The 21,455-nt window shown below is 41.4% G+C and overlaps 1 protein-coding gene across 1 annotated transcript in view; it reads left to right on the top strand.

Annotated features, from left to right (window-relative positions):
- Nucleotides 1–13,631, top strand: part of SPATA17 (spermatogenesis associated 17) — a 272,661-nt gene extending 259,030 nt beyond the window's left edge. Inside the window, exon 10 of the mRNA XM_075337985.1 lies at nucleotides 12,694–13,631. Within this exon, the coding sequence (XP_075194100.1) occupies nucleotides 12,694–12,774 (81 nt within the window). The 3' untranslated portion in view covers nucleotides 12,775–13,631. The remainder of the gene's footprint in view (nucleotides 1–12,693) is intronic.
- The last annotated feature ends 7,824 nt before the right edge of the window (nucleotides 13,632–21,455 follow it).

Here is a 21,455-nt window from a genome sequence, read left to right as displayed (position 1 = left end):
TAAAATCACGCAGAGCACAGCAGGGTGTGTCTCAGTTGAGAGCCAGGCTTGGTGAAGCTAACACATGCCGTGTGAGCTGGGCTGGCTCTGTGTGGAGTGAACACAGGCCAAGAGTGTGAGCCTAGGAGAACCTTACACAGATCCCTGCGGTTAACGGGGTCCTAAGGTAACAAGACTTTTTGATGCAAAGAATTTGTCTATATGCACCGGCTGTGATCCGGAAGAGACTTTGACAGTGGGAAATTGGATCTATTTATGCTGCAACAATAAATAGACTGTTGGTGTGAACACGCTGCTGCCTCACTGCCTCACGTTTTTGCCCAAGCAACGCTGCTACCTCACATTATGGTGGAGAATGTGGGCACTGCAGCCTGGTTGCTAAGGGCAATGGCCTAAGAGGTACTTACCCGGGAGAAGGAAAAAAAAAAAAAAAGGAATTTTTTTTTTACTTACTGTTTGCGGTGGATCGGCGGGTCCACGAAGCTTACAGGCGTTGCAGCCTGGTTGCTAGGGGCAACAACCCAGTTTTCACATGTTTATGATCAAGCCTGCAAAGTTACAGTTTAACTCAGCAGCCACCATGGAGGATCTTGTAAAGCAGCTGGCCCAGGCCAATGTTCTTTAAGATTCTGTAATGACTTCCGAAAGTTAAATGAGGTATCGAAGTTTGATATGTATCCCATGCCCAGGGTCGACGAGCTGATAGAGAGACTGGGACGAGCCCAGTACTTCACGACTCTCGATCTCACTAAAGGTTACTGGCAGGTGCCGCTGACAGAGGCGGCAAAAGAAAAGACCGCTTTTGTCACGCCAGGGGGGCTCTATCACTATGTCGTCTTGCCATTTGGTTTACATGGGGCTCCGGCCACGTTTCAGAGATTAATGGACATAGTGTTAGAACCCCATCAACCATATGCCTCCGCATATTTGGATGACATCATCATCTATAGCAGTGACTGGAGCACCCACTTATCTCAGGTACAAGCGGTAGTGGATTCGCTCAGAGCGGCTGGTCTGACGGCGAATCCAAGCAAATGTGCTATGGGTCTCAAAGAAGCCCGTTACTTGGGGTATGTGATAGGCCAAGGGGTTATCAAGCCACAAGTAAACAAAATCGAAGCCATTCAAAACTGGCCTCGTCCCCTTACCACAAAACAGGTAAGAGCCTTTCTGGGTATAATGGGGTATTACCGACGATTCATACCCAATTTTGCTGGACGGTCGGCGCCTTTGTCTGATCTTTTAAAAGGGAAGAAGTCGGTCATGGTCCACTGGAATACACAAGCAGAGGAAGCCTTTCAGGCGCTAAAGGTTATCCTATGTGGTCAGCCTGTCCTTGTCAACCCTGACTTTCAAAAGGAGTTTATAGTACAGGCAGATGCCTCTGAGGTGGGTCTGGGTGCGGTTCTGTCCCAGGAGGTAGATGGAGAAGAGCACCCGGTCACCTATTTGAGTAGAAAACTCACCCCGGCAGAGAAGAACTATAGCATAGTGGAGAAGGAGTGCCTGGCCATAAAATGGGCTCTGGAATCCCTACGCTACTACCTGCTGGGGCGACACTTTCGCCTGGTGACAGACCACTCCCCTTTGGTCTGGATGAGGAATGCTAAGGAGAGAAATGCTAGAGTCACCAGGTGGTTTCTCTCCTTGCAGAACTTTCACTTTTCTGTGGAACACCGGGCTGGTAGGTTGCAGGGCAATGCGGATGCCCTGTCCAGAGGTCCCTGTATGTTGGCAAAAGTTCAACCCCACCCGTTTGAACTGAGGGGGGGGATATGTGAGGCAGTGACAGGGGTAATATTTGAAGACCGCTATGTGTCCCCCAGAATGTGTCTGGAAACCCTCTGAGTTTGCTATAGCTATTCCTGGGAGTATAGCACAAAGGGTAACAGGGAGACAGATCCCTCCTCCCAGTCCAGGTTTTGTAGCATTCCTCATGTCCGGCATTTTCATTTAAAATCATGCAGAGCACAGCAGGGTGTGTCTCAGTTGAGAGCCAGGCTTGGTGAAGCTAACACATGCCGTGTGAGCTGGGCTGGCTCTGTGTGGAGTGAACACAGGCCAAGAGTGTGAGCCTAGGAGAACCTTACACAGATCCCTGCGGTTAACGGGGTCCTAAGGTAACAAGACTTTTTGATGCAAAGAATTTGTCTATATGCACCGGCTGTGATCCGGAAGAGACTTTGACAGTGGGAAATTGGATCTATTTATGCTGCAACAATAAATAGACTGTTGGTGTGAACACGCTGCTGCCTCACTGCCTCACGTTTTTGCCCAAGCAACGCTGCTACCTCACAAGCAAAAAAACAAAACAAAAGGAAACAATGGATCATTTCTAAAAAAAAAATAGAAAATATTTTCCTTTCTCACGCAGTCATTTCCATTATCCAAGCACATGTAATATTACGCTGCTCTTGCTTTCTGTGTATTTTACTTTTATCGTCATTTCTTTCTGATCTACAGCACGCAGAGCTCCGTCATATTTTCATTCTTTTTCCACTTCATATATGAGAGATAGAAATGATAATCGTCTGGACTACAATTATTCTAAAGCCTTATGGACAATACATAAGGATGTCTGGGAATTAAGAATTATTGCCTCCGAGTGCTTTCAATGGCTGAAATATTGTAAACTTGTATCACCGGGGCCAGCAATGGTGTCAATGTACTTTGTGTGAAAAGTGCAAAAGAAGCATTAGTGTCTGACACAGCTACTTGAAATAAGTGAAATTAATGGAGCTCTATTCATGTAAGACAAGGCCACAAAACCCCTTTCATGCTGCTTACAGACAGAAAAAAAAAAGTCAATACGTTTTTATTACTCGCAGCTGACCTACATTTTGCTCTACAAGTGCCAAGCCCACTAATTGGTTTCAGTTGTAAGAAAAGTTTGCCCCCGACCAAAACCTAGGGGTAGATCAATCAATCTCTTTTAGGATAAGCTTAGTGGTCTCTTGGCGATTGGAATAAAATCTGTGTTAGGTCAGAAAATGATTGTAGTAGGCATAACTGTCACCCGACGACATTAATATATCTAATGTGTTTTGTAACAAAGAGTTAAAGCCAAGGATGCTTCTCGCTCTGGCTGCACAGCTCAGCAGTTTTCGCCAGGCTTGTCAAGTGAGTCAACGAGATTTCCATTTACAGCGTTACAGCCCGAGAGTAGAGAGTCGATAAGGTACAAGCTCGAGGTCAGTGGTCACATTTTTTAAGATCGGTTGGACAAATCCACGTGAAATGTCATCCAAGTGCTCTGAGCACCACTTTGTGACAAGCCGGTTGGGTAACGGTAAATATATTGTTGACGTGACGTTCGGAAACACCATGGGCCACTTTGAGCAGCAATCCTCGTTACCGTTAATGTTAAAGGATATTACAGTTTAGCAAATTAGGATTGTTTGTTGTACAATGAAAAATTATACAATTTTTCAATATACCTTCTAATCAGTTCCTCTTGTTTTTCAAGATCTTTGCTTGTTGCAATTCAGCAGGAACATTCCTTATCTACTTTAGGAAGGGGCAAATCACTTTTGGTCTTGGGATGAGTGGTAGTGAAAAACTGGAAGACAGAAAGCGCAAACAATAGGGTTTTATCAGATGGCACCACCAGGAGGGCAATCTACGTGGAAAGCTCACTTTGTTCCATTGTGTGAGTCACAACTGTAGTGCCCTGGTACGTGATGACTGTAGTACAGCCCCACGTGTAGTGAAGATGACTGAGATGGGGGTGGCACGGTAGCTAAGTGGTTAGCACTGCAGTCTTGCAGCACTGGGGTCCTGAGTTCAAATCCCACCAAGGACACCATCTGCAAGGAGTTTGTATGTTCTCCCCGTGTTTGCGTGGGTTTCCTCCGGGTACTCCGGTTTCCTCCCACACTCCAAAGACATACAGATAGGGACTTTAGATTGTGAACCCCAATGGGGACAGTGTTACCGATGTATGTAAAGTGCTGCGGAATATGTTAGCGCTATATAAAAATAAAGATTTGATCATTTTTTTTTGACCGTAGAGCGGAAAGGAGGTATGAATGCCGCGCTGCCGTAAGAGATCAAACTTCTGTAGTACATCAATATGATTTATTTCTACGTGTTTCGGAGAGATATCCCTCTCTTTCAGGAACAATCATAATGTATGATTTTCCCTGAAGAGGAAGAGGGATATCTCTCTATGGCCTTGGTCATGGGATGGATACATAGAAGCATGGCTCGCTAGACTAAACTTATGTGAGCTGTGTCTTGGAACGAACAATGCACCTATTTGTCCATAACATGGCATGGAGTTGGGTACATTTTTATCTACTGTAAGTAAACAATGAAAGTTCCTTATAGGTAAATTGAAAACCGGTAGGTAGAAATTGATAAAGTATGAAGGATGATCCGAAAACAAAGTCTCTTGATAATTTACATGGAAACTACAACAGCTAAATATATCAAAATTAGAGATGGGCGAACCCATAGATATTTGTGTTTGCTGGGTCCAGCAGGACTTAAAAAGAAAAAAAAAAAAAGTCCGCTTGAGGATCAGACTTGACCCCGGATGCTGAACCCCATATAAATCTAAATGACCCGAGCTTAAGTGTTATAAAATGGTCTTAGTAAGGGCTAGGGGGCTGAAAAAGGAGGCAACATGGGGATTAAAGCAGTACAACTGTTATAAGTAATTGCGAGGTTATACTTACTGAGTTTCTATGCGTCTGTCACACTGTCTTCCTTAAAGACATTGTGGATTACAAACCATAAACACAGAAGCTGATGGCTCTAAAACATTGAAGATGATTATTCAGAACCATTTCAGATGACAACACAAAAACATTGTACATTATTGCTCAGAACCAATGTGAAAAATTATCCAGAAACCTAGAAGCTAATGAGGAAGAAAAATTAAAGATGGTAATTCAAAACTATTGGAGAAGGCGACTCAAAATTATGGTAGAGATAACTCAGATGGTGATTGAAAAACATTATAGATGACTGTTCACACCCTTTGTAGATAGTGACTGGTGAATGGAGACCCAGAAACAATCAAGTTCATAACTAAAGTCCATTGTATCAGAACTATTGTGGATCGTGATACAGAAATATTGTACCATAGCTGATAACACAGAAATGTTTTAAAAGGGACCCAAAAATATTGTTAGATGCTTAGAACCAATGTAGATGATGAGTTAGAACCAGGATCACTGAAAAGGGCCCAAAAATATTGTAGACGATTAGACAAAAGTATTGTAGTTGACAACTTAAAACTAGAGATTTGCGGAACTGCCGAGATTCCAATATGCCCAAACTTTACCTGGAAATTCAATTGTCAGCAAATTCATTCTTCATGAACTGAATGACCCTTATTATGTTTGGGGTCACGTCCACTATCCACTGTCTCTCGTAGATCCTTGGCGCCTCGTCTTACCGCCACCACGACATCTTCTTGCTAGACCAAGACTTCCTCCAATAACTAAACTTGGGAAATCCTTGCCCATGCCTATCGGTGATGATACCAATTCATGCCTATCCAGTGGCATTCTGAGAAATGTGACAGAAGTTCCTCACAACATATACCTCCAGTGGAAGGCTCAAATAAGATGCGAACAAAACTTTTCCTGAAATTAGACTTTTTTCTTGAAGTCACTCGGGAAAGAAATATGAGACAAGAATCAAAACAATAGAATGAGAATGTGTCTCCGACTTGGCCAACTCAGAACCACATCTTTGAAAGAATGCATAACTTTCATATCAAAGTAAATTTCTGCTCGAGTTAACCTTTTACTTTTTGTTAAAAATTACTTTTTTTTTATTACCAAGACCATACTTTTCTCAGCACATAAGCTTTCAGGAAATGCCACCAACTTTGATGCTAAATCTTTAAATGTGTATTTGGCCTTCTCATCAGCATATGCTCTGACACATAATTACCAGCTGTTTTGTGCTATAAATTGTAGACAAAATCATCCTCCAGGGTGGCCGTAATGTGAGGACTCCGGTTAGAGTATACCGTAAGGCCCTCAGTTGCCATGGAAACGGGGGCAAGTCGTACAATGAAAACCTAGCATAAGTAAAAATATTAAGATTCTCTCCAACGCTGAGAGGATGAGGTCAACACTGCTGTTCCACCACTTGCATTTATCATTACTGATCCAAGGGCATCGGGGAAAGAGAGAGTTCACATATAGTTTTCTAACTTTATATATCCCTTAAGACATTAGCTGGAAGAAAAAAAAATGAAAAGTTTCTTATTAGATTTGCCGCCTTTGTATATCTACTCATATTCCAGATTTTCTTTTGAATTTTTTTTTGTTTTTTTAGATTTTAATTAGTTTTGTAGAATTGGTTGGTTTCTTTATTATGGTGTTAAGTAACATAAATTTCCTTAAGAGGTATAAATTAACATTTTTGTTGGCGTTCACAATTCTCCAATTTCCCTTTTAGGTGATTGCTTCTTTCTGTACATGTGAGACTTGGGAATCTTGACAATTTTTGAAAAGTTTAAATGCTCCTTAGAAGTCATCAGTTTATATTCTTCAGGGGGTCTTGAAATCGCATTTTATATACCGGAAATGTCAGTTTCCTAGTTTCTAATTTCTTGGTTTTTCTGATCAAAAAAAGTCACTAAGGAAACTCATCTGATTTAGTTTTACAAAAAGAGAAAAGTAAAATTCAAGTTGCAATTTTAAGATGAAACGAAAAAGTAAAATTAAAAATATTTTAAATATTCCATATTAGTTGATATTTTGCAACTTGATATATGGAACATTAGCATTTAAAATTTGTATAAAATTTGTGAAAAATTTAGTGATACAGTGCAAGTTTATTTTTGTTCTTTTAGTTGCACCTTGATATATGGAACATTAGCATTTAAAATTTTTATAACTGTGAAATATTTAGTGATACAGTGCAAGTTTATTTTTGTTCTTTTAGTTGATATTTTGCACCTTGATATATAGAACAGTAGGATTTAAAATTTTTCTAACTTTGTGAAAAATTTTGTGATACAGGACAAGTTTTATTTTTGTTCTTTTGGGGTTATTTTAATGATAACATTTCTTTATACAAGCTCAAGGTTACAATACAAATAAATATATTTTTCAATTAATATAATAAATTCACATTTGTCTATAATTTGATTCTATGAGTATATTACAACATTTTTTACTGAGTTTATGTTTATATTTGGGGTGAAAACTACATATTTTCTTATACATTTTAAAAGTTTATATTTTCTCCAAATACCAATTTTGGACGAAAACTAAATAATTATATTTGCTTGTAAATTTTAAAATTTTACATGTTTACATTTTTTATTTCCCCTTAACTTGAATTTTGGATGTAGCCCTAGCCATGATTCAAACAAGCAGTGTGTGTTTTTTTTTAAGCCAAATCAGGAGAGGAATAAGCTGGTTTTGTGCAAAGCATTTAGTGACATTTTCGTTTCAACATTTTTGGGCTGAAAAGGTGAAGATTTTTGTAGGAGTTGGTGTAGATTTTAAATTTCTGACTGTTAGTTTTAAATGCACACAACTATGCTTGCTACTTAGTCTGGTGTAAGATACTCCAATCTTAATAGAAATGTATAAAAATGTTTCAACATTTTGTGGCTGAAAAGCTGCAGATTTTTGTAGGAGTTGGTGCAGATTTTCATTTTCTGACTGTTAGTTTTAAATGCACACACCTATGCTTGCTACTTAGTCTGATGTAAGATACTCCAATCTTAAAAAAATGTGTAAAAATGTTTCAAGATTTTTGTACTGAAAAGCTGCAGATTTGTGTAGGAGTTTGTGTAGATTTTCAATTTCTGTTAGTTTTAAATGCACCATCACACAGGCTATGCTTCTTACTTAGTCTGGTGTAAAATAATCTAAGCTTAAAAAAAATGTATAAAAATGTTTCAACATTTTTGGGCTGAAAAGCTGCAAATATGTTTAGTAGTATAAGTAGATTTTTAATTTCTGACTGTTAGTTTTAAATGCACCGTCACACAAGAAATGCTCCATACTTAGTTTGGTGTAAGATAGTCCAATCTTAAAAAAAGGTATAAAGCAACACTAAAAAGAACAAATAAAAACAAGAAGTCAAAAAATCTCAGAATCTGGCCTAATAATTAAAATAAAAGTGTGTATGAACAATTTAGGGTCACTTGAATGAATGGTTTAAGGTCACTTGAATGAGTGATTTAAGGCCACTTTGAATGATTTAGGGCCACTGGAATGAACAATTTAAGGTCACGTGAATGAATAATTTTGGGTATAAAGGGTAAGAAAAATATGAGCACTCACCAGTTGTTTGCTGTGTGAAAAAAACCTTTTATTCAGGTATCGGAGTTACATGCTGTGCAGGGAGGGGAGAGGGAAGGAACAGGCAGCACGTGTAGCCGACGATCGTTTCGCGCACGTGCGGTAGGTAAGTAGGTGTGCGAAACGATCGTCGTCTACACGTGCTGCCTGTTCCTTCCCTCTCCCCTCCCTGCACAGCATGTAACTCCGATGCCTGAATAAAAGGTTTTTTTCACACAGCAAACAACCGGTGAGTGCTCATATTTTTTCTTACCCTTTATGCCTTGAACTCGTGTGGACTTTGTATATGAGCACCACGGAGCTGTGATTATCCTGGCAAAAAATAGTTAAACGCATTACCGGCAGAGTTTGCAGCAGTGATATGCTTGTTTGTAAACTGATCCTGACTATATAGAGTAGTGCCCTGCCTGTTTCCTTCTCAACTTTCCCCATATGAATAATTTTGGGTCACTTGAAAGAACCATTTATGGTGACTTGAATAAATGCTTTAAGGTCACTTGAATGACCAATTTAGGGTCACTTGAATGAACAATTTAAGGTCACTTGAATGAATGATTTAGGGTCACTTGAATAAACGATTTAGGGTCACTTGAAAGAATGATTTAAGGTAATTTGCATGAACGAGTTAGGGTCACTTGAATGAACGATTTAAGGTCACTTGAATGAACAATTTAGGGTCACTTGACTGAATAATTAAAAGTCACTTGAATGAATGATTTAGGGCAACTTGAATGAACAATTTTACATCACTTGAATGAATGATTTAGGGTCACTTGAAAGAATGATTTAAGGTCATTTGAATGAATGAGTTAGGGTCACTTGAATAAGTGATTTTTCTAATGATAGCCATACTGGTATGCAGTAGCCATACTTGTCAGACCACAATGAATCATAGCGACATTAATATATTGGGGTTTCTTTAAGGAATTCATAGCTTTAATGAAGGAATAAGTGCTGAAGAGATCTTTACAGTACCATTCCCTTTGTATTTGTGCTCATGTTTTCTTTTTGGCTAAACAAAAAAGCACGTCATCTGTATGATAATATCTATTCCGCTCAGTGAATATGATAAAAAAACTATATAAAAGAAAACACATTGGAATTTACATTCATTTTTTGTTATTTTGCATCTTCCCAAAATTAACAAAAATGTAAAAAAAGTTATAGAGAGCAGAATGCGGCAACTGAAACAAATTTTCTGTTTTACAAAGTTTTTCAATTTTTTTTACAAAGCTTTAAAAAATTAAAAAGAACTGTAAAAATTTGGTATTTTAGTAATCGTAATGATCTGCAGAATAGAGTTGCAGTGACTTGCTGTAAGAAGTAACACCTAAGTCTCAATGGTATCATATTACCATGGAATAAATGGCATAATAATAATAATAATTAATAATAATAATAATAAAAACATAATATAATAATAAATAATAATAAAAAAAGTTTTTTTATTATTCCATCTCATAAGATATTTTGCCTAATTTTTGGTACATTATGTAGCGAATTAAATTGTGGCATTAAAAACTAATATTTATCTTGCAAAAAGAAAAACAACTCATCTTGCAAAAAATAAAAAGAAAAATGTTATAGGGTGGAAAAACAAAGTGCAAAAATTTTTTTTATTTAATTTACAAAGTATGTGTGATTTACACCGTATAAGCGTAAATATTTTTTTTGCAATGGTTTACAAAACTGCATCAAAAACAGCCTAAAAACCTGCATGCCTATAGTAGGTGAGCAATCACCTAAACCATTACACTGACGGCACGGTACCATCCGGAACAACTGTTTGGCAATAGAAAGTAAACCAAGATGACATCTTCCTTATTATTTTGCCTTTTTTCTTTTCCTGCCCGCGGGTTAATTGTACAGACGGCCTTTAAAAAAAAAACATAATAATGCACCAACATGTCATTTTCATGGATTGCATTGAGTATTAAAGCCGTTTCATTTACAAGGTGAGATAGGAGTCATATTACATAATCTGCTGCAATTTATGAGAATAAGAAATATCACTTTATGTTTCTGGGCATTAATTAGTTGAAATTACTGGAAACAATCAGGAAATTGATGTCAATTGCTCCTGTTGCCAGAGAAACTGGACAGTTTAAGACCTTCCTTATGGTAATCATAATAATTATCATTCATTACCAGTAGGTTTGGTTAGGTTTTAACCCCGACATGGCCGGATAATATTAAAATTAGGGTATTGATTTATTAAATTCGGAGAATAGGAGGAGTCCAATATATTATTTGCAAATTGGAGACATACTCATTGATCTCCAGCTTAGCCGTATAAGTGTCATCTAAGAATACTGTGCTTTAAAGGGGTTGTCCAGCCTTGAAATTATTTCTAAGAAACCCCTGAAAAGCAATAAATTAGTAATACTAACTTTACCACTCCCACACCGCAGCCGGTCCATCCCTGCCCTGCCCGGGTCCTGACCAGTTACTGTGACCACTGCAGCCTTTTACTGGTCTAAGCCATGTCCAACATGTTGGCTGATATTGGCATTGGAGCCGTAAGGGATTGGTAGTACTTATTTTTTTTATTGGTTTGGGTAATTTTTTTTAATATTCAGGGATGAAAACTCCCTTTAAAGTGAACCTGTCAGGTGCAATATGCACCCAGAGCCACGAGCAGTTCTGGGTGTATACTGCTAATCCCTACCTAACCATCCCTGTATACACTAGCATAGATAAAGAGATCTTGAGAATAGGTATTTCTAAAGATCCTTTATTACATACTAATGATGCCAGGGACTAGTCATAAGGGCGTTATTTCTCCGATTAGTCCACCCTCTTAACATGTTAGCACATCCATAGGGGCGTGCTAACATACTATTCAATGCCCATTGCCCTGCATCATCGGTGGTGACACGAGTATCTGTGTCCATTGTTACCACCTCTCAGACGCCAGACTTAGGGGTACTTTGCACACTACGACATCGCAAGCCGATGCTGCGATGCCGAGCGCGATAGTCCCTGTCCCCGTCGCAGCAGCGATATCTTGTGATAGCTGCCGTAGAGAACATTATCGCTACGGCAGCTTCACATGCACTTAGCTCCCCTGCGATGTCGCTCTGGCCGGAGACCCGCCTCCTTCCTAAGGGGGCGGGTCGTGCGGCGTCACAGTGACATCACACGGCAGGCGGCCAATAGAAGCGGAGGGGCGGAGATGAGCGGGACGTAAACATCCCGCCCACCTCCTTCCTTCCGCATGGCCGGTGGAGGCAGGTAAGGTGATGTTCCTCGCTCCTGCGGCTTCACACACAGCGATGTGTGCTGCCGCAGGAATGTGGAACAACATCGTATTTCCTATTGGTGCGACATTATGAAAATGACCGACACTACACAGATCACCAATTTACGACGCTTTCGTGATCGTTTATCGGCGCATCTAGGCTTTACATGTTGCGACGTCGTTACCGGCGCCGGATGTGTGTCACTTTCTATTTGACCCTGACGATATCGCAGTAGCAATGTCGCAACGTGCAAAGTACCCCTTAGGGTCAGCGCACATGATAAGAAGTCCCCGCCACTTCCGGTCATGCGCACTAGACCTCTCTGAAGCCGGGACACGTACACCCGGTTTCATAGTGCACATAACCAGAAGTGCCGGGACTTCTGATCATGCGCGCTGAGCCTAAACCCAGCATCTGAGTCAGGGACAACGGACACAGGTACGCGTGTCACTGCCGATGACGCTGGGCACTGGGCTTTGAATAGCATGTTAGTACTCCCCTGTGCGTATGCTAACATGCTAAGAAGGCGGACTAGTCGGGGGATATAACGCCCTTGCGACTAGTCCCTGCACTCATTAGCATATCATAAAGGATCTTTAGAAATACTCTTTCTAAAGATCTCTTTATCTATGCTAGTGTATACAGGAACGGTCAGGCAGGGATTAGCAATATACACCCAGAACTGCTCGTGGTTCAGGGTGTATATTGCACCTGACAGGTTCCCTTTAAACAGGACCTGTCACTTCATATAAATGTATAATTTAAAAAAAAAAAGATCTAAATGTACATTTTCTCCTGAATCCGGCGTTGTTTTTCTTTTGTTCCTACACCTCTCCGTCTCTGAGATATCGCCCTCTTCTCCCTGTATATAATTCTAGTTTTGTTAGTTAACTGGGCGTCTGCATGAAGACTACGCCCCCTTGGCTAACAAGACTAGGTTTATATACAGGATAGAAAGGGCAATATGTCAGGAACGGAGAGGCGCAGGAACAAAAGACAAACAACGCCAGATTCAGGAGAACAGCGCCGATTACATTTGCTTGAAAAATAACATATTTTTTCTCAAATGACAGGTCCTCTTTAAAGAGAAACCAGTAATGAAATCCTTAAAAATAATATGCAGAAAATTATCAAAAATAATGAGTGTATTTTTTTCTCTTTTCCCGCAGGACTTCCAAACTATTTTTACACCGATCCCGCTTTTTGACAAATATGGGCGCACTTACACCAACGGTGGACAAGCAGTATAAAGTACGATGAATTCATACTGGAAGAATGCAAAAGTTACTGGCAAAAATCATCAATATTCTCTATACCATACCTGTATTATCAAGTAATACACAAAAAACAAAAAAAATTTACATCCGAAAACTCTTTTACGTTCCTATTTGTATTGACCACTGTTTGGTCCTATTTTCATGATCTGTTGTAGCACTAGGGCAGGGCCCACCTTAAGGGGCACGATTGTTATTTATATGCCTGGTAGCCACAGTTTGCACTCCAGACCTCACACTTGGTGCTCAAACTTGTTAAAAGTCAGCTACAAAGGATGCGGCTATACTGTATTACTTAGTTTCTTGATTAGGTAGTGTTAAATAGGTATCTGGCGGTATATGGCACACGATAAAGTGGGTGTCAGTATAAATTACCGCACATGGCACCAACCAAGCTAAATCCGGCTATGCACCAGGGCAAGATCCGAGAAACCTATAATGTAGGAGCAGAGTCCCTGATTACAGCGATATGTCACTTACTGAACTGTGTTTTGCTGTTTCAATAAAATCAGTGTGTTATCACCAGGAGATTATCATTACTGGACAACTTGGCACATTCAGAGTAGTCCAACCACACCCCCAACACTGTCACAATACAATATACACATAAAGCTGGCATGTGGGTGGTGCAGTAATACACAGCTCAACAAGTGAGCTCTGCTAGATCTACATCAGAGAAAGCTGTGACTACTGCACACAGTATACTAAGTAATACATCGCTGGAATCAGGGTCTCTGTCCATACCTCATGATGCTGTCAGATTACACAGCAAAAACCTTCTAACAGAGTCCCTTTAAAGGGAAGCAACCACCAGGATTTGCACATATAAAGTAAAGGCGCTGCCATACTGGCTCTAGGATGGTGAATAAATTTATACCTTCACTTTCCAGATTGGATGTTTCATTGCAGTAGAAGGTTTTATCAAAGATTATGTGGGTCGGGTCTTCCTGTATAATTCCTCCCCTGTGTGGTTTCCTTTCCTCTATGTAAATAGATTTTACCCGTTGACGCCATTATAATTATGGCCGGTGCATGCGCCGTATACACTTGAAGTATTTCAGTCACTTCCATAAAATGGCGCAAGAGTCGGCGCCTGCGCATACCGCTATCTCCGGCGCCATCTTATTGAAGATGCTGTCATCTGGCTTGTGATGTGTCGGATGCTTTTCCGAGGGCAGCGCATGCGCCCTCACATCCTCTGGCCTCGTAAACACCGTGGCAGCACGCAGTCACAAGACAAGAGGAGTGTCCGCTCCCAAGAGCAGCTCACTGCGCAAACGAGCCCACGGGACGCTTCAGATGAGGACGCCCTTCTTGGAAGGAGCATCTGACTCGGACAGAGGACAGCATCATCCATAAGATGGCAATGGTGATAGCAGTATGCGCAGGTGCCATTTTATTAAAGTAACTGAAATACTTCAAGTGTATACTGCGCATGCGCCGGCCATAATTATAATCATAGCTACAGGGGAAATCTCCTTACATGCAGGCAATGAAACCACGCAGGGGAGGAATAATGAAGGAAGACCCAACCAACATAGTCACATACCAATCAACTGCTCCACTGATTTCTGGAACTTTGATAATACATTTGACTACAATGAAGCCTACAATCTGGAAAGTGAAGGTATGATTTTATTCACCCTCCTTGCGCCAGTATGGCACTGCCTTTACTTTATATGTGCAAATCCTGGTGGTTGGTTTCCTTTAACAATTTGTGAAATTCAGTATAAAGTTCTGTATGATTTTTGAGGTTTTATAGAAACCGCCATACTTGAAACATGCTACATGACAACGGGTATGGTCGAGTCATTCCTGAAGACTTTATATAAACCCCCCATCATTACCTTACCTAAAATAAACAGACTGCACACCAATATGGATTTTATTGGCCACAGCAGCCTTTACTATAACAAAACAATATAAATAACAGAAATATACTCAACAGAACCGGAGGGTGGTCCTCGAAGCCCCAAAAACCTGCCGACGGGTATTCTACCCAAACTGTAACCAGACTGATGTTTTACCCCCAGCCGCTCAAGCACCGGCTCAGGGGCACCAGTTAACCAACAACCTGGCCTCATCTGAACACATGCCCCCAACCCGCGGCCCACCAGGCCTACCACGGGATTCTTCTACCCGCCGGCATATAAAGAGTCCACATGAGGGTTCCAGAACCTTACGGGTTTCCCCCCACCGTTCCGCCACAAACCCCAAATTCCAACTTCGAGGACCCTCCTCCCCTTCGCTATGCTGCTATGACAAGAAAAGAAAAATTGGGAGGGTGGGTGGTAGATTGTTCCATTTCCTGTGCCAAAATGGATGACCCCACTAACTGACCACCCCTTATAAACCCCTTAATTGTTCCTGCCCCCACTAACTACACCCACAATGCACAATTCAAAATTCCTCTATTTCCGCCCCCTCTAAGTATCTTTAACCCCTGCCTAACCCCCGTCACTTAAAAACCCCCCTTTTATTCCTGACTTAACCCAGTCATGTCGGCCTCCCTTTTAAGGCTGGGCCCAGTACGGCCTCTCTTTTTGAACAAAAAAAATGCTATTGACCCCAAAAAGCCATAAAAACAAAGAAGACCAAAAACACACACAAAAAAAGTATTAAAAATGTCAATGAAATCACGAATAAGCACAGTAAGATAAAGCGCTCTTTGTGAATCCCACCTAGCAGAAAAGTTATCAGGAAGGCGTCTTGAAGCACGTTTGTCCGGCACGTGAACAGGACAGACTTGTTTCCTCCGGGACCGAACAATCAAAGTTCCTATTAAATGACATCAAGCCGTCTTCCTGAAAACTCTTAAGGAACTCGTACAGTTCTATCGGAAATTGTTAGAACTTTCCGTGTTTCAAAAGATAACATTTATGTCCAGAAACCAGAAATATCCCAACGTCAGAGTATTATGGCTCATATGGCACCCATAGACATTGATGGGCACCTACTGTACGTCTAGGTATTTTCTGTTATATTCCTCTCGAACCATCTTGTTTTTTGAGTGGATATTAATCTTGTATTATGGCACAATAAGAAGCACAATGTGGCTGCCAACTTTCCGACACAACCTCCCACACTCGACTGTGCTGTGTGGGCATCAGGACTAATGTTTAAAGTTTTCTATCCTTTTGAGAAAATATGAAGATTTCCTCTACAAGTGTAATACAAACCTTAGAGAAGACTTGTATCTGGCCGTAAGGCAACTGACTGCAGCAGAAGTTCTTCAACACTAGAAGACCACCGGGCGAAACCACCACTCTCGAAATTCAGTTTTCGCTTTAAGCGGGCTTTACACGCTACGACATCGCTAATGCGGAGTCGTTGGGGTCACGGAATTCGTGACGCACATCCGGCCGCATTAGCGATGCCGTTGCGTGTGACATCGATAAGCGATTTTGCATCGTTGCAAAAACGTGCAAAATCGCTAATCGGCGACACTGGGGTCCATTCTCAAATCTCGTTACTGCAGCAGTAACGAGGTTGTTCCTCGATCCTGCGGCAGCACACATCGCTGCGTGTGACGCCGCAGGAACGAGGAAGCTCCCCTTACCTGCCTCCCGGCCGCTATGCGGAAGGAAGGAGGTGGGCGGGATGTTACGTCCCGCTCATCTCCGCCCCTCCGCTGCTATTGGGCGGCGGTTCAGTGACGTTTCAGTGATGTCGCTGTGACGCCGCACGGACCGCCCCCTTAGAAAGGAGGCGGCTCGCCGGTCACAGCGACGTCGCCGGACAGGTAAGTATGTGTGACGGCTGTGGGCGATGTTGTGCGGCACGGGCAGCGATATGCCCGTGTCGCGCAACAGATGGGGGCGGGTACCCACACTAGCGATATCGGGACCGATATCGCAGTGTGTAAAGTAGCCTTTAGTGTATCTTTCATTTTGATTCTTGTTATTTGATCAGTGATCATATGATGTGTCTAAGGTGCATTTCCTAAATGAATTAACCTATTAGTCACCATAGCTTTTCTATCCTCCCCCTCATTTTCATGGTATTTTCGACTCTGTGGGGTTCTCTTATGGATCTTGTACTCACATAAATCATCACTTGATACCAATAAATTTTTTTGATTGGCCACTGTGTTTGTATAAATCTAAATCTCAAAAATATTGTCCGGCTGTTTGTTCACAATCTTTTCTAACAATGTGAAACCCCTAAACATTTAGTAGGATAATAGACGTAACGTTTAGAAAATATACTGGGTAAAACTTGTGGAAATGAAAGAAGTTGTTTTCTCCGAAAAATTGCGCAACACCTGTACGTAGGTTGTGTCTGATGTTGCAGTTTAGCGCCATTGAAGCGGGGTTAAACTGCAATACCAGACACAACCTGTATAGAAAGGTGGCTCTGTCTGTAGATGAAACCAGACATTTTTTTCTCATCTTTTTTTACTCCTTTTTTACTCCTTTAAAGCCTCATTCTGTCGCAAAAACTTCCCAACCTCTTATTTAGTTCTTGTAAGGAATATGTCATTTGTGTAAGAGCAGTGAAGGGACTGAATTACATATAAAGTCAGTCATTTTTATTTCATAAGTGACCTTGACACCTGTAGACCATTTCTTGACCTCTCCTTATCGAGGGAGCAGGAAGTAGATCCTTGCTTACATTGAATAAGAAAACCAGTTCAAATTTTGGGTACTATATAACTTTTTGATGAAGGGGTGCTCCAGCCATGAATATTTACCATTATTTACATTTTTACCAACAATCTGGCAAAATTAGCCCATATAATTAGTAGCATCCTCAAATGCCCGGCAACTCCCTCTGTGGTGTAGAGTTTACTTTTCAGTTTCGGCTCTCAGGACTGTTGACAACTATTAATTTACTCCATATTATTTGTCACAGTCACTTCTTTATTCAATACCTTCTATTGAGTTATATCTAGTGGCAGAAACGATGCTGTATAGATGAAGGAGGTGGTCGAGTGTAACGCCTGCCTGGATCCACAGAGTCAGATGGGATGTAATGGACAAGCTAGAGGGAAGCCACTCACCAAGCAGCACCCCCAGAACCCTGAAACCCTTTAACCCCTATACAGGGATTTGGAATTACACAGGGCCCTGGAGATCAGTACCTGTGGAAGGCTGCCATCCAAGAGAGTAGTCAGGCAGGGTCAAACCAGGAATTGCAGAACAGGGACAGAATCAGCAGGCAAGGACGTAATCAGAAAACATAGCAAAGGTCAAATCCGGATCGGGCAGCGAGGTACAAAAACAGCAGGCAGAAGGGTAGTCAGAACAAAAGCAAGGTCAGCGCACAGGAATCAAAATACAAATCGCACAGGAGCCAGGAGTACAAATTATCTCTGGCAGTGGTCACATGACAGCAGAAGGAATAAGAAGGGTGTGTTGTCTTCCCAATGGCTGCAGGTGAATGATGGCAACTTCAGCTGGAAGACACACGCCACCTACAGTCAGCCAGTGGTACTGCAGGTTCCAAGGAAACCCAGCCTAGTGGATGAGCGGAGCCTGTGCTCAGCAGAGTCACGGGCACCTACTCCTCTCCCATCACCAGCACTATCTATGGTGGGAACACGGCATTGCCTGGTGATCGTAGCAGAAGTCGCAGGAGCGGACTCCGGTGGGGACATGACATTGAGTCAAGAGGGGAGAAGTGACAGATGGCCAGTGGGTTGGTTAGCGATACAGGCCTTGTGAGCTGCCAGTTCTGTAGAATGGTTCGGTTAAGGGAGATGTAGCTAAATAGTCTAGCCAGTCAGGAACCCAGAGGTATCCTCGGAACGTCCGAAGCCTATGGCTTACCCTGGACAGGCTTAGCGAAATCAAACGACTTGACAGCCGTCAGGGCAGCAGACAGCAGTGCTAAGAAGAGCAGGGGAATGGAGGCACAAGCCTGGCAGCTTGCGTGCAGAAGGTCCATTAAAGCAAGGATATTGTGAGACAAAACACAGGAGCAGTAGCAGAACTGTAGACAGGGTTGCCATGTCTGTCGCAATGGTGGAAGAGAAAATAAAAAGTTCAAGTTTGGTTTGCCCAGAGAATCCCAGTGTCGTGTGTTTCAATACTTCACCTACAATGGTGACTGACTGCGAGTGATGGACACCACCCTGAAGAGAAAAGTAAGTGTAGAATACCCCTCCCGAAGTGATCTACAGACATTAACTCTCTCTGGCAAACTTTTTCTTTTTTCCCTTGTTGTTTCTTTCACATTGCTTTATTATTTTGTTTTTTTTTATTTTTTTATTTTCTCTGTTTTACCAGTCTATCACTCCAATTCAGTCCTTATCCCTGGTTTTCTATCTCCTTTCCTTTTCCTCCCTCATCTTCCTTTATAATTTTTCATATACATGTAAATACATCTGTTTCCTTTGTATTATTGTAGGCCGTGAACAAAGTGGGATGACCGAAACGTAGACCATTTGTTGAACAGTATTTTACCGTTGCACCATTAAAGTATTCTCACATTGTATGAATTTAGTGCCCTGGTCATTTTTGACCATGTAAAAAGTTTGTATTTTCTACCACTGACCACTACAACTATGACTAGTGAGTGACTTCTACTAAGGTCCATGATTGGCTGCAGTGGTGATTGATTGCAGGAGTCAGGGTGTGCCATCAAAGACACATCCTATGACACTAGAGGTGAGCAAAAAGATTTGCAAGACCCTGATCCAAGGGTAAATCAGTAATCTTTGGCTGCTAAGCTAACCTTCTACTCCTAGTATAGGAGGTTGCAGGTTCTAAGAGGTCCAGTGGCCACAAATTACCGATTTGTCCCTGGACCAGGTTCTTCCAAATCCTTTTGGGCAACCCTAGTGTCATCAGATGTATGTCTGAATTATGCTTCCAGTTGCTTGACTTCGGAAGCCAATCATTGACCTTAGCAATTTGGTGGCTGGAGAACTTCATGTCATCTCTGCTTATCCTGACGTAGAGCACCGGAGTGGACCCTTGGTGTTGTTGGCTCGGAGGTCAGAGCAAGTGAGTTTACATCATTTTATTATTTTTTCCCCATCCTTTGCTGCTTGCTCCTGGAGCAGGTTCTTCCAAATCTTTTTGGTCAACCTTAGTGTCATCAGAAGTATTCCTGGCATATGCTTCCATTTTCTTGACTTCGGAAGCCATTCATTGACCTTAACAATTTGTTGGCTGAAGAACTTCATGTCATCTATTTCTATCCTGCCGTAGAACACCGGAGTGGACCCTTGGTGTTGTTGACTCGGAGGTCAGAGCAAGTGAGTTTACATTATTTTATCCCCATCCTTTGCTGCTTGCTCCTCGACCAGGTTCTTCCAAATCTTTTTGGTCAAGCCTAGTGTCATCAAAAGTATTCCTGGCATATGCTTCCAGTTTCTTGACTTCAGAAGCCAATCATTGAACTTAACAATTTGGTGGCTGAAGAACTTCATGTCATCTCTTTCTATCCTGCCATAGAGCACCGGAGTGGTCCTTGGTGTTGGAGCCCCGGAGGTCAGAGCAGGTGAGTTTACATCACTTTATTATTTTTTGCCCATCTTTTTCTGCTCTAGGGACAGCCCGTCTATTAACAAATTTCATGCATAGAATCCCCTTTCGAAATGATGACTTCTAATTCCGTGAGAGTCTTTTCTCTATTACAGATAGGTCATTCTGCCCAATTTAATTTGCAATATAAAAAAACCCTAACTTTATGGAAAATACGTTCCGTCCTCCCGCTATAAAAGATGAGGGATGTACGTGGCATTTTAAAAAATCCCGAGAAAAATAGTAACCCGTGAACGGCACTAAATCTTCAAAAGAAAGTCTGTTGTCCTTTTGCTCTTGTCACAGTTTTATGAATGTAACATTTTGAAAAGTTTGTCTTTCTGCGCCGCAACTGGAAATTAATTTCATCTAATACCGGTAAGTAAAGAACGGGCCCGTGCGGACTCAGATTTAATTTCACCAAATAAATGTGAGTGCTTTTTTTTTCAGGTTGGGGCTGTAAAGGGGTTTCGTACACAAAACTGTTGATGAATAAAAAGGCAGCAGTAATTTTTAGCCCTGAGTGCTGTCTATTTGATTGCCGGAGCCTGAGAGTAGTTCATTGCTTTACAATAATTCACTCGGTGTCGCTTTTTACCTCTGAACTACAATATCCCATCAGTCCGATTAAAAAGAGCAAAAAGCCTTGATCAGATTAATCTAGTTTTATTTTGAAAATAAAAAAAATCAGATAAAATAAAAACTTTAAATCCACAGATGGCTGAGACCTCAGCGCCAGGGAAATTATATTTTTGAGAATTTGGTTTAAAGTCATTGCCCCCCTTTAAATATTTCTTTTAATCCAATAGGCAAACAAATTATTAAATATTTACCTAATTTGGGATGAAAGTTTTTTTTATGAGACAGAACTTCAAATCCATTGTTTTTATTTGGTGTCATGCGATGTTCGGCACTGCACACATCTGCTGGCACGGCGTTCACACCACAGAATCTGACAAGCAACCTGAGGATTCTAGAGTGTTCAGCCAGAGCCGGGCATCGGCTGGTTTAGGTTCACTGGTCTTCAGCTCTTTAGGAGCTAATTCCTGCAAACTTCTGAACAGGACTTAAAAGGGTGGTTCACCCATATTTTTTTATTTTCTAGATCGATATTATATTGAGAAACAATGTTTCTCTCGAATTCCTAGTGCCTGTGAGAGGCGCTATTGCGGACCGCTGTTCCCC

This window comes from Anomaloglossus baeobatrachus, chromosome 3 (genome assembly GCF_048569485.1).
Source record: "Anomaloglossus baeobatrachus isolate aAnoBae1 chromosome 3, aAnoBae1.hap1, whole genome shotgun sequence".
Classification (NCBI taxonomy): Eukaryota; Metazoa; Chordata; class Amphibia; order Anura; family Aromobatidae; genus Anomaloglossus; species Anomaloglossus baeobatrachus.
This window is presented reverse-complemented; position numbering and strand designations above follow the sequence as displayed.